Source organism: Phalangium opilio, unplaced genomic scaffold (assembly GCF_054372755.1).
Source record: "Phalangium opilio isolate 3A_F unplaced genomic scaffold, DU_Popi_V2 ptg000024l_1, whole genome shotgun sequence".
Classification (NCBI taxonomy): Eukaryota; Metazoa; Arthropoda; class Arachnida; order Opiliones; family Phalangiidae; genus Phalangium; species Phalangium opilio.
In genome coordinates, this window is record NW_028324155.1 from 6,901,523 (window position 1) to 6,915,807 (window position 14,285).

General features: G+C 34.7%; 1 protein-coding gene and 1 long non-coding RNA gene across 4 annotated transcripts in view; one reads left to right on the forward strand and one right to left on the reverse strand.

Annotated features, from left to right (window-relative positions):
- The window catches only part of LOC149692531 (uncharacterized), a 110,960-nt gene that overhangs the window by 28,947 nt on the left and 67,728 nt on the right, over positions 1–14,285 (reverse strand). The window contains exon 6 of one of the 3 annotated variants that reach the window (XR_016382800.1): positions 3,693–3,807. The exons of 1 other annotated variant lie outside the window; for it this stretch is intronic. This is a non-coding gene — a long non-coding RNA (uncharacterized LOC149692531). Of the gene's footprint in view, positions 1–3,692; positions 3,808–5,960; positions 6,233–14,285 lie in introns of those variants that run through there. One more of the 3 variants, XR_016382801.1, reaches the window with a different exon arrangement.
- Positions 4,774–14,222, forward strand: LOC149692532 (uncharacterized). Its single transcript, XM_089868319.1, has 4 exons — positions 4,774–4,913; positions 5,032–5,107; positions 5,828–5,977; positions 14,010–14,222. Exons 2-4 carry the CDS (start codon positions 5,060–5,062, stop codon positions 14,220–14,222), a joined length of 411 nt encoding a protein of 136 aa, XP_089724445.1. The 5' UTR covers positions 4,774–4,913; positions 5,032–5,059.

Consider the following 14,285-nt stretch of genomic DNA (forward strand, 5'->3'; position numbering starts at 1 on the left):
TAGTTTTTACAATCCCGATTGCGAGACTTATATAGTCTTATATAGCGCACTCAGACATTTTCTCGATTAGTTTTTGCTTCTTGAACATTTGGAGAGGAGATGGATACTTAGTTACCTTAAGAAAACAGAGAGGTCTAGTGTCCTGAGATGCTTTGAAAAGGTTTAAGTTGACTAGAAGTGATTTGAAATTTAATTATGTAGGGTTGGAAAATCGATTGGAAACGTAAATTAGGACGCATAAATACGTAATCTTGGAAGTTAGTTTTGAGGAAGTGTTCGACACCTTGTTTCTAAGCCTTTACCGAGCAAATAATATATATTTTACTGTTTCTTTACAAAGAACATCGGTTGGAATATAATGTCGAACGCCGCAATGCAGTTAGAATCTTTTTTTTCTTTGGCTTTGGGTATCCGTCGTATCTTGATTGAGTGTTCACCAAAAAAGGCCTTGGGAAAACTTGTCAGTTTCGATACTAATTTATGATTATCAGATCATGAATTCGTTGGTTTTCATTAAATTGAGGTTTTAGAAGTATATATGCGATACTCTCTTGGCTCGAATATACTATTTAGTTTAGGCCTTTTTCTTACCCAAGGTAGTAAATCGATTAAGAAATGGAATCAGCGCGTTCTTCCTTACGGTATTACACTAATCACGTGATGATCACGATACTCCATCAATTGTTAAAACACGCGGAATTTTAAAATTGAACAAGTTGGGAAAACCAAAATATTACCTCTCCGAGTCAAGAGAAGGACTACCTACAAACTTATTTACCCAGTTATGGAAATGTTTCTTTTTTTTTATGAACAAATACTGAAGTTAAAATTTATGAAATATTAAAGCAGTATACAAAGCATAGAAAATATACTGTAAATCAGACGACATTTTACATCCAATAAGGATATACTTGTACACATTAAAATCATCCGATGGGGGAAAAACGGGAAATGAAGAGATAAAACTTTGGAGGGATATTACCTTTACGTGTTTGTAAAGGCCCAATTTGCTACTCCTCAACTGTATACCCTCTATGTTCAAAGCCATATTCACAACAGGGTTGCCATGTAAACACTATCCTCTCCTTTCACCTCAACAATTTTCTTAGTTTGTCAACATGACGATTAAAGTTACATAACACCAAAGCTAATTTGTGGCTACACACACTGAAAGTAAACGTGCACCATTAAAATCATGATAACATGAAGCTATAATCCGATTACGATCAGACCTTTCACTGATCTGGGCTGCGTTCAGCAGAGCTCACCAAAAAAGACAGCGGATTTTGGAAAACGTTTACCGGTGAGATCTGTCGTCATAGCTTTTCTCCGGTCATCGGTGTTTTAAAAATGAAGCTAGCGCAATAAAGCGTGCAAGGTACAAAGGCTTAACAAAAATTGTATGATAACATATTTATGGAGATAGATAAGAACAACTTTTATAATTAAACATAGAAACTAACATATCTCTTAAAATTCTCGCGTGATCAACTGGTTTCACGTCAAATAAATAGCTATAGTCCCATCAGAACATAGAGACTAGAAACCCCAAGGAGTGGCAGGTCCCCCGCTCTACAAGCGCAAATAATATGTTGCTCATAAATTGGTACATGAGAGCTTCCGGCCCGTTTAATTTTGCTTAGCGGAAGTCGCCGTGTACCCGTTGCGTGTACCATGAAAAAGGGCAACAAGTTGAGGCATTCCTGCCACTCCTTGGGGTTTCTAGTGTCTATGATCAGAATCAGCAAGAGCTATTTGTATTAATTCCTCCATGTTTTTTTCGCCAAGCTGAGAACTACGCGTTTTACGTCACGTTATCCAAAAACCTGACTATTTTCTTTGGTGACCGCGCTGGCTCAACGCTGAGCACCGTGCCGTCAAAATTCATAACCAAAATCCCGTTCTGTAGGACACTGCTAACAGCGCTGAGCTCTGCTCAACGCGGCCCAGACTTCCACCATGATTATAAAATCTTAGCCTGATTATTTAAAAGTGTAATTAACTTCGGCTCACTCTGAACCGTTAATGTCTCTGCATTACAGAAACGAAAACCTAGCGTTTACTTTATGGTTCACTAGGCCTATTGACAGATGAAAGTTCATTTGACCAATATAGTGGCGTTCTTCTTGAAATCACTTTAGAAAGGATTATGCTATAAACAGATGTAGTATAGCTTAAGTAATATATAAACATCGATTTCAAATAATAATATTAAAAAAAGTTCTTGGGATATCAAAATGAAACAGAGCTTTATAGCTACAAAACCACTAAAGGCATCGAAATTACGAAAAATATTTCCATATATTAATTATACATTATGAGAAAACCAAATATTAAGGTTTTGTAGGATTTCTTTCCACAAAACAAAGCGAACTGCTAACGCGATGCACTAACGGACGGACATACACAGACTAAAACATAGACTGCTTTTTAACTCTTTCCGTTTTAATTTTGAGTTGAGAAACAAGATTATCTTAAATATTAAAATAAATATAATTAATATTAAATATTTTCTTCGTTAGTTGTTCGCCTTATTGAGTGTTACATCGCGTTGATAAAGAACAATTAGACATTCTTGAGAGACTTGACTAATATTGGCGTTTGAAATGAAGCATACGCCGGTTGCATTACCTTACTCAAATAGGTAGTATATAAGGGTGTCGAACTACAGCTAAAAGCAAGAACAACCGCAATTGCGAAAACCTTTGGTGGACAACCCACCCTAGGGAGGCTAGACGTTTCTCGTAACCCTAGCTGATCGCCGCGAATGTCTTAAACCCAACGATGACGATGGAGTAGAAGCCAGGTGTACAGACTGGTGTCCAAGTGGAATGGACGAAGACCAGAAGATGGTGGTGATTAGAAGCCAGTATGTACAGACTGGTGTCCATGTGGGATGGACGAAGACCAGAAGATGGTGGTGATTAGAAGCCAGTATGTACAGACTGGTGTCCATGTGGGATGGACGAAGACCAAAAGATGGTGGTGATTAGAAGCCAATATGTACAGACTGGTGTCCATGTGGGATGGACGAAGACCAAAAGATGGTGGTGATTAGAAGCCAGTATGTACAGACTGGTGTCCAAGTGGAATGGACGAAGACGAGAAGATGGTGGTGTGAGAACTCAAGTAAAGGAGCCATTTCCGTGACTGTGAAAGCAGTTCGGAAATGGCGAACACGTTTGCTCCGATTTGGAAACTGCGAACGCGGTCACGTGGGTGTAACAACAGACACACACACACACAGACACACACACACGTCGAAATTAGAACCTCTCCGTGACATACGTCACTCGGAGAGGTAAAAACAAAGGCTTAACTAATGCGCGTGTATTCGCGAAGCACGTGCTTAAAACGCGTGAAATTATAAAAAATTCAAAACTAGGCTTAACAAATTTTTAAAAATTTAAATTCTAGCGCCGTTGAACCGCATTTAATAATTCGATGGCTTTTTGTTTGTGACAGTTTGAAGAGGAACCAAATCCGGCCATCTTGAAATCTGTTGACTCTATTCTTGGATCACTAATAACAAAACCACTTTTGAACTATTATGGACGAAGGGATTGGTAGGCGTAAAGCGAAGTTGTGGGGCATACAGTCAATAATAATTCCCATTTTAACGGGCAGAAATTACCGTTGTCCGTACAGATACGACCGGGGTTTCCATCGTCACATCTGGTCATTGTCTAAGACGAGGAACATTTTCCAGATCACCTTCTTCTTCTTCTTACGATATTAATTTCGAAAGGTTTTATAACAAGATAAAACGCCGGAAGTCAGGTCCAAATATATTTCAAGTAAGTAGGCCTAGGGTAAAGAAAAAAGTGTTTTTCAACTTTTCTACTAAATATAAGCAAATGTTTTTGGCTGATTTCTGTGGTAGGCTTAGAATAAGTTGAAATCTTTTTGGGAACAAACAGAATTTTATTGGTCTTTCATTATAATAGGAAGCCTTGAAACCTTGACACTTTTATTAATTTGTTATTTTCGCCGGGCCCTTTTTCGCGGCATTTTAGCAGCACTTAGCTATGGTTCTCGGCCCATTTAAACTCTACAATTCCCATAACCTTTTTGACGCGATAAACATTGAAGATATGTGACATGCCAACTGGTTTAGAACCCATATAAGACACAAGAACTTATGATTACTCTCTCGTCTTGGGTTTTCGAACTCCCAAGATCTCGTACACTTTTCCATGCCAATATGGCAGTGATACATGAAGAGGAACCCATTGTAAATAACGGTTGTTGAAATCTTGCAATCCTTTCTTCTATGTTCTTAACTCTCGTATGGGTTCTCAGCTAGGACCAAACAACCAAAAGCCACCTCTTAGAAAACAATTTTCTTCAAATTTTAAGCGTTTTAACTTCTCTCTCTCACACTACACCAACACAACAGTGTGTCAAAGGTCAAATTGTGTATGGTAGCTTTACCAATGTTAAAATTTCTCTTTAGTAACGGTAAAATTGTTAAGATAACTTCTGAAGGCTGTGGCGGTGTTTGGATCTTTATGGGCCTCAAGTAGAAATATTCGCTTGAAAATTTTTACGAGCTAAGTAGAGATGCTCTTTAGAAAAAGCAGCAAGCGGCCAGAGCTGGCTGTTTTCTTCAAAAGTCATAAAGCCATAAACGCCCTACTTAAAAAATAAAAAGCTTATCTGACCTAAGGGTATTTCCCCCCCCCCCCCCCTTCTTTCCAAAACCGTCAAAAAATTGGTTCAAAATTTTCTCTATTTCTTGCTAAAGGTGACCCGTTTACAAACAAAACCAGACTGACTCGTGACATTGTGCTTTGAAGACAAGCCTTGGGGCTACCATGGATGGAGGTACACCAGTTCAGTTGTCTACCGCCATTCCAGGACCAAGAGGAACATTCATTGGTCTTATTGGCTGGAGAATAATTTTTGGGATGGTAAGATGGTACCAGTTGGACCAATGGCGATGGTTTCGTCCAAGACGTTTCTGGTTTTCTTGACCGGGTACTTTCTGACTGGTAATTGTGTAACGAGTCCTCTTTTCTTGGAATCTAGGACGGTTTTCCGAATTTGAAAGAGATGGATGGATGTTGAGATTCCAGCGTTGTGGTGTAATGGAATGGATTTAATGGTGAGTTGAGATTTTTTAATTGGTTTTATTATTTTTTTTTATTAATTAGTCAGATTAAATACGTGATTGTGATTGAAAAACTTAATTTATTTCTGTAGTTCATAGTTATACATAATTTATTAGGCATAAATATATTTGGAAAGAATATTTTGTGAAAAAATCTAATTTTAAAACATTTGAATTAATTACATTTTTTTATTTATTTACTTATTTATTTATTATTATTATTTTTTAATTTGAGTAAGGACAATTTCAATATATGTCTGTTGGAGGAATTCCGCGCCCCTAGTTGGCATAACATTGTTTCAATTTCCCGCCCATTTTTAAGCCTTTTTCAAACTGTCAAAGCCTAGTGAGTACTAGAGTAGATCCGTTTATCAACTTCGGGAATTTTGGTCTAATTATTTAGTTAGTATTAGTAATTTCGAAGTTTAAACTAATATTTTGGTTTTTTCTGGACATTTTATTGATCCGAGTTGGTATGTATGCATTTGTTATACGTTTTTATCAAAGACATATTTAGTTTTGTAAATAATGGTAATTTTATTGGTAAGCCTTGGTCAGATGATAATTTTTGATGAACAAGTGTTTTTCCATATTAGTCGACGGAGCTAGTAGAATCGAAAATTTAATTAGACTCTTCTGAACAATTATTTTGATTAATTTAAAGTTAATGATGATTTTATTTAATGTTTTTTAATACAAGTTTGTCTATTTTAGAATGTTAACGATTATGGATGTAATCAAATGATGCAAGTCCAAGAAATCGGAGTGATGAATGATGAAAACTTGGAAAATACATCTTTATCAACCAAGATGGATGGTACTTGGACCATGGACGAACATCTGTATCTCTCTCTTTACAAATGGGTGAGTGTGTTGGTTTCAAGTAGTATTCTTTTTGAACTTCGGATGTGTGTTAACTTCTTGGGAAGACAGACAAGGAGAATGATACCATTGGCTAGTAACTTTTTGTCTCTGGGATATAAGACTGGGTTTTCAATGTAGGGAAGGGGCACTTCTGTGGGTTTCACTGTATTAGGCTCTATGGGAAGATAATATGGAGTGCCAGCTCCCTTTTAGAAACAAGTAGCGAACATCGGAAATGTGTATTTGGTTTTTTATCTGCAAATAATTATAATTATCATAAATAATTATCTTAATTATGGGTTTAGGAACAAACAAACATACCAAAGTATTTACTCACGATATCAGTTATCACTTACTTAGGTTAAATTTCTTAGTTAATTAAATTAATTTAAGTTACGTTACAATCCAGAAACATTTTAGTATTTTAATATTAATGTTATTTGACAAATTTAGGACTTAATTAACGAATTGTTAAATATATTATTCAAAAAATCGTTGGGTTTAATTAATATTATCAATTTTGGTTAATTCGAGCACATATTAGTTCAGCAGCTATCGTGTAGATGGCGCTACCCGTACTCTACTCATTTCCCGCGCTTTTCGGTTTGGTCGGTCGATTCTGCCCCCCCCCCCTTTCTCTCCTATAAGGAAAAACAGTCGATCTATATTCCACTGGGATGGAGAGTGTTTTCTTCCAAGATGATTTTTTTTTTGGTAAGGCAATTGGATCCAAAAACTTAGCCCCCCCCCTTTTCCAGTAGTATTCCCTACGCGTGAACATTTACAACTAATTTAAAAATTAATTAGTTTAATTAAAAAGTGAAAAATAAGTCGGAATTCAATAACAAAGGAATTCTTTATTTGCTGGAAATTTTTTTGATTATAAATTATAAATCTTTAATTTAATTGAAATAAATTTAGGTAGAGATAAATTCGAAAGTTCCCACCCATAGAGAAGCCTTTAATTAATGCGAATATTAATTAATTAGAATATTGAATTGATTAAGCTTAGTACAGGGTACAGGTTAATTTTATAATTAAATAAAAAGGGGCATAAATTTACAAAAATTAAGATTTGAATATTATATTTCTTAGAGGACGACCTTCAACTGTCTTAATCTATCGACTTTGATATTCTTTCATCTTCCCTTTATTATGACGTAGTTATACTCAAATACAATGCCGTGATATCCCCCTTTAAAATGGGCACCCAAGTATTTAGTTTTCAATTTTCAATATAAATATTTGACTATTCTATTAAATCGGTTTTGGGAGCGGCCATTAACTAATGACTGTGTTTAAAACCAAATACAAAGAAGGGTTTTATTTTGGTTTAAACATCAAAAAACTATTAAGAGCCTTTCCCCCCCCCCGTTCCTTAATACCTACAAATTATTGTATTAAGGGTTAATAGTAGACAAAAATGAAAAATAGGCTTAGTAATTTCGGTTATTTAAACATAGGGTTGTAAATTTTCCGGAAAAATAAAACGCGGAAAATTTTCCGGAAACTTTTCCGGAAAATTTTCCTCTTAGCGGAAAATTTTCCGCTAATCGGAAAAATATAAAACTAGCAATTTTGTGAGCTTTGAATCAATTTACCTAACTTTTAAAGATTTAAAACATTCTCCAGTTATTTTGCCATATTTAGTAGATCTATTAAAGTAACACCAAATATTAGTGGTTGATTTTCCCATAATATGTGACTTTAAACAGGGTTAACAAACTTAATAATATTAACAACATAACACCTCGTTTCCCTTACAATGACGCAGACTATCACTATCCTTTATGCCAGATAATTTTAGTTTCACTTGGGTCTCTTAACGGTTAGGTCTCGACTCTCTAACGCCTTATACCGTCATAAGAGCAAACAGTAACCCTATGCATGCAAGCGATAGCAAATGAGTGAGCTTTTCCTATAGAAAATAGGGGTCACTAGACTCTGTGCCCTTGGACAATTTTTTACCCCTCCAAATTCACCTAAAACAAAATAATGAATGTTTTGAAAAGAAAGGCAATTGAAAAATTTTAAAGTTTTAACTTTTTAATTGAAAAACCGGTTGCGGAAAAATACGGAAAATTTTCCGGAAAAATATAGCTCGGTCATTTTCCGGAAAATTTTCCGAGCGGAAAATTTTCCGCGGGAAATTTTCCGACTTACAACCCTATTTAAACAACAAATGGGCGGAGATTTGAAAGGAAAAAAAAAAAAAATACACATGCAAACTGCGGTTTTGTCTGAAACAAATTGTTTTAGAACATGAAATTGTTAAATTAAAAATATATATATATATATATATATATTTATTTTTCAAAAACTTTGTTCCGTCGCACGCTAGATATTCATTAGTACTTTGATAACAATGAAGGGTTTTAATATTTAATTAGTTCTTGTTTCGTTGTGATGACAGGTTGTAATTTAATGCGAATTTTTTTAGGCTTAGCAAGTATAGTTTATGATATTATAGGATAGGGTTTTTAATTAAGAATTATTTTAAATTAATAACTACAGTTTAATTAATTATTTGAAATTAACGGGATTTATTATAATTATAATTTTAATCGGTAGCTCGATTTTATTTAGACCATTTTACCAGAAGGAAATTAGGCTTAACTAAAGTTAGGCTTAATGTTTTTACAACTACATGTATGATATACCTTTTTAGAATCTCAATTATATGCATTTACATTTATACGTGATTATTTAAACCAGATTCTAAATGCTTAAATTTAACATTATCACGCATTTTCGAAAAACACATCGATCCAGAGAAGCACATCGTGTCTCGTGTGTGTGTTTGAAATGACCGAGGCTTAAGTTAGGAATCACCATAATAAAGATAATAATATCCCTTTTTATGTTATATTCAATATTGGGGCTGTATCCCTGGAATAGTTTTGTTTCTCTGGTACTCACCGCTAATGACCCTTATTTAAATCAAACTTTTCCAGGATTTTGAGCTGTTTTAAGGGGATATAATAATAATAAAAAAAAATAAACAGGGTTTATATTGAGGTATATTATGACAAATGGACTTTTAGCGGCTTTTATTCAAATCAAATTTATTTAAAGGGATACTTAAATGGATTGGGGCGGCAGATAATATCCAAATTTATGTTTAATTGGAACGGTTATGAGGTATTGTTGGAAAGGGGAGAGATCGGTAGAGCTATCACATGTTCAAAGGACTTCCCTGTATCTCTTATGGAACCAGAGTTAAAAGGGTTCACATAAATAAATGTTAATAATCATATGGAGATAATGTCTATGAACCTTTTTCTTAATTACTCTGCCCCTGATTGGTGTAATTCCAAATGTTAGGTATCATTGGAAAGGTTAGAAATAGGGCTATGACATACTCAAAGAATTTCCCTGTATCTCTTATAGAACCAGAGTTACAACAATCTGCAATGGGGAAACTGTAGGTAATTAGCGCCATGATATCATAGTGGCGGCTAGGTATAATTTATAATTATCTTATGGGCCCCAAAATTATGTAATAGCTCTTTTTAAGTTTGGAATTTCAACTACTCTCAAATAAATTTTCAAATAAATTTTCTTATTAAAAACACAAAAAGAGGTTGGTGATTTGAATATCCCTTTAACGCGTTTATAAAGGGCGCTGAAAGCTTTAAACAAGACCATAATACGAGTATATCCGGCTTCAATGAGAAATAAACGTTTTTAGCAGATGCTATATTTCCCATTAACATTCGTATAAATATCTCTCTTTTTTTCTTTCTCTTCATTCTGTATTTTTGATATTTGTTTGAAAAATACTAAAATGGACTAAACGTTTTAGAGGTTTTATTTTTAAATATGGTTATAAAGGATAATTAAAGTCGTTTTGGGGACTGCATGATTTTATAATTTGCGGTGGTCAAGTTCTAGTGTAGTGCTTGGTTTTCACCACGAGGTTTTCCACCTGCTGTTCAATTGTATTGGGATTTATTTTTGCTAAACGGTCAGTGTATATAGGTAGTGTTATCTAAAGTTAACCAGGCGTGTAACCGTTTACTATTGTATTTTAAACTATTGAAAACCGTGGGAATTTGATTAAATTTATTTATAAAAATGTAGAGGTAGGTTATATTTGGTTGGGGAATTAACGAACATTGCAGGGAATTGAATTGGTTTGGAAATCGAACTCGTGAACAGGTTGCGAAGTTGCTACTGCGAACTTTCTCGTGACGTCACACCCTCCTATCTCTTATCAGGGTCTTGGTGGACATATTGGAAGTCGTCAGCTCAGGGCCTGCAATTTAGAATAAACCAATATTGACGTCACGTCCCCGTAGCTCCCCCCTTCTAAGTACCACTATATAGTGTTGTTGACATAGCACTTTCAGCGGCCATCTTGGAAAATGGCGGTCTGAAACCCTCTTAGCTTATTAAATGTGAATTTACTTCCTTTGAAAAATGATCAATATTCGTAAAATTCATATTTGTTTCGGTAAAACTTATAAATGTTTGATCACTTTGCGTTGAGTTTAAATCTTGTTAAAATTAGTAAAATTAATCACGGTAATATTTAAATTAACAGAGATTAAACGAAATATTGTTCGGAAAAATTAGGTTTCGCGATCGTAAAGGTTTCTAGAAAATCATTATTTATGATTATAGACGCGTGTCGTAAATAACCTCTTACCTTGTTTAACGGGAAGGGGGGATGTTTATAGGTTCCTTTGTTTAATAGAATTTTAATCGGAAAACCCTCTATACTGATATTTATTAAAAATAATTTAATTTATAACCGTCGTTGGAAACTCTGCGGGGGAATAAAGGTTCATCACGACTATGGGAAACAATTAAAATACCGCTGTGATTTAGTGATCAGTTATGATATGATTTGTGGTACGTTTTTATAGTCCGTGCAGTTTTGAATATATATATATATATATAATAAAAATAATTCGCGGTTTGCACGCAGCCACCCGTGTTTCGATTTCAATAATTTTATCGATTTAATTTGGGATTAGGTATTAGTCGATGGTTTAATGTGTCAAGGACATAATTTTGGTGATGGGCTTCTGAAATATGATTGCTTTTATTTATTTATTTATTTATTTTTAGTTAGTTTTATTTATTATAAATTGAAGAAATTTTGCTTTTAAGAAGTTGGTTCAAAATTAAAATTCCAATTTTTATTTTTAATTTTATTTTATTTTTTATTTAATATTTTATTTTATTTTTTATTTAATATTTTATTTTATTTTTTATTTAATATTTTATTTTATTTTTTATTTAATATTTTATTTTATTTTTTATTTAATATTTTATTTTATTTTTTATTTAATATTTTATTTTATTTTTTATTTAATATTTTATTTTATTTTTTATTTAATATTTTATTTTATTTTTTATTTAATATTTTATTTTATTTTTTATTTAATATTTTATTTTATTTTTTATTTAATATTTTATTTTTATTTAATATTTTATTTTATTTAATATTTTATTTTATTTTTATTTAATATTTTATTTTATTTAATATTTAATATTTTATTTTATTTTTTTAAAACCTTGATATATCCGTGAAGCCCTGATTGATATTATTAGATATTTGTCAATTTTATCTATCATCCCCTTCCCTGAAAGTGTTGATAATGACAATGACTCCAAAAACAACAACATGAAATATAAAATAAGTAGTACTAGCTAGTATCCATCCCCTCTTAAAGGAACTGTAAAGAAGGCATCGGCGGGTGGGTAAAAATTATTTGAAATACGTCAGAGGCACGTGACCAAGGAGAGGCGTGGTTCAAAGAAGCTTAGTTCGTTTTATTTCGAAAACCACCACTTCATGGAATTGGCGCTGCAATCTCGCGAAAAACAAGGACTAGATGTCCAGTTCCACTCCATGAGGAGTCTTTGTATCTTGGCATCACGTGATGTCTGTGACGTATTTCAAATAATGTTTACCCACCCGCTGATGCCTTCTTTGCAATCCCTTTAAATATACACACGACTTCCCCTTTCCCATCGATCCATCCTCGGCCATTTTACGAATAATCGATCAGAGAGAAGGCTCTAAATTCAATAAAAGTAGTGCAGCAAGGAAGAACTCCCTCTTCTTTTTTTTTTAGTGTCAGTCGACGGCCTATAGGGGGCGCTTTAGCCCAACGGCGACAATCGGGTGAATAGTATCACGCTGCAACTGAGTATCTAATACTATATATATATATTCCTAAAAACTATAGGGACCTTTATGGAATGGCGTCGTTTCCATGAGCTCATGGGGTCCATTTCTTAAACCTATTGCCATGACCCCCCCCTCTCTATCCCTTGAACAAGTTTACAATATCTTTTGATGGGGTTCTTTCAGGGCAGCAATGGACCCCCAGGCTTACGCAACCGGAAATTCACCGGTGTCCTAGGGGTTTTCTCGGGGTGTTGTAGTGTAGTTGCCTCGCGATAAACACGTCACGTGACCATGGATAGTTAGGGTGTGATAACGCGCCTCTGTGTTTATTGATAAATGTATTTTAGGGTATACTTACCACCGATGATATGGTACAGTCCTGATAAAAATTGTGTACGTGGTTTTGATTTTTGCACTTTGTTTCATTCGATTTTCGAAAGGACAGTGGTCAGTTTTTAGACCGGTTTTATATTATAGGCCTTGTTGTTATGGTCAAGCGAAGAAAATTGGTCAGCTTAAGGATATTATGAATAAATGATGATGAGGAACGCGTGGGCCGTGTATGGAGGGTGAAACGTTTTACAGGGGCCCCGTATTGGTAGTTAACGCCTATGAGTGGGCTTCACTCTAAACACTATAGTGAAATACGGTATTATTTTATTATTCTCAAATTGTTTGTCCCTTCCTTGGCTTGAAATATCTCTTATTATTATTATTAGTAAACACGTAATAACAAGTGAGATCATGTAAACATGATTTCAACACGGCCAAGAATTAATATGGTTTTACCTACAACTTTTGCCCATCTCCATTTTAGCACCTTAATTATTTCTGCCAATTCTAGGTTTTCTAACCTATATTAATACTTGTAGCGGAGTTCTTACTTTTTAATTTTACACGTAATTCTTTAACAAATGATTACCTTAACGTAATCTTATGGATAATGCGCTTCTTCTTTTGAAAAAGAAAAAGAGGGAGTACTTTCTAAATGGAGATAATCCCCTATAATGAGTTATCAGTGAATTATATCTTCGACAGAAAAAGAGGGCCGGGCGTCTTCTAACGCTCTGTAGCAACAACCCACGCGTTATCGAAAATCGAGCGGGGAAAAAGCCCATCAGCCTTACAAGCTAGTAGATAAAGATGGGAGTAGATGCTTTCGATTTTTAACAACTCCCTGTAACACTATATAGCACTCCATAATATCACATCTTATCACATACTCTTGCACCCATTTTCTAAGGCTTATTTTATTTTATTTTTTATTTTAAATAATGGTTAAAGATTTTATTGGTTTCTATATAGTGTTTTTAAGATTAGGATATGTATAAGATTACCTACGTGTTATAGTGTGTCTGTGTCTTCTTGTACGTAACGTAAGGTTACGTCTGCAGTTTCGACTATAGAGACTCTCTGTTTTAGCTGTGTGGTGGCGCGATTTACCTACCTTTTCCACATTTTCCACTTCACTCCTCTCCTCTCCTCTCCTCCTATGGTAGGAACCCGAATTTTACTCTCTCCCGGTTTCATTCCGAGTCTAGACTCTTTTAGAAGACAAAATCCGTGTGGTGGTAGTACTAGTGTTTTTCGCTGTACAGATATTCTCTTTCATACCATCTAAAAAATAAGGTTACAGTTGTACGCGAAACCAGTTTACCAGTTACGTAACGTTTTGGTGCCTGAAACCGAACCGGAATATTATTAGGGTTTAATTTAATTTATTGGTGATTTTATTTAATTTTTATTTCAAGGATTAATAAGGGGGTCAAAGTTCGATAGTTTTAGGGGTTATTTAGTTATCAAGGTGCGTTTGTGTCAGTGTAATTTTCTTTCGGTGATGGTGTTTAAGTATAATGGAGTTAATTAATTATATCTTTTTACTTTTAGGAAAGATACTCTCTATCTGGCAATTGGAACACGGAGAAGCTCTCCTCGTCGGCGTTTGCGTTTCTGCAACCAAGAGAGAAAGAGAGGGAGAGATCCGGAGGAAGGAGAGAGAGAGAGAGAGAGAGAGAGAGGGGTTTTCGGTGGAAGGAGAAAGCTTATTGGTTCGGAGCTGTTCTCCCTTCCCCTCTCCCCCCTTGTCGGCCGTTTCGGTAGTAAGGAAGGAAGGTTGTCGGGACCCGTTTCCTCCTCCCCCCTCCTTGTCGGCGTTTCTGCCCG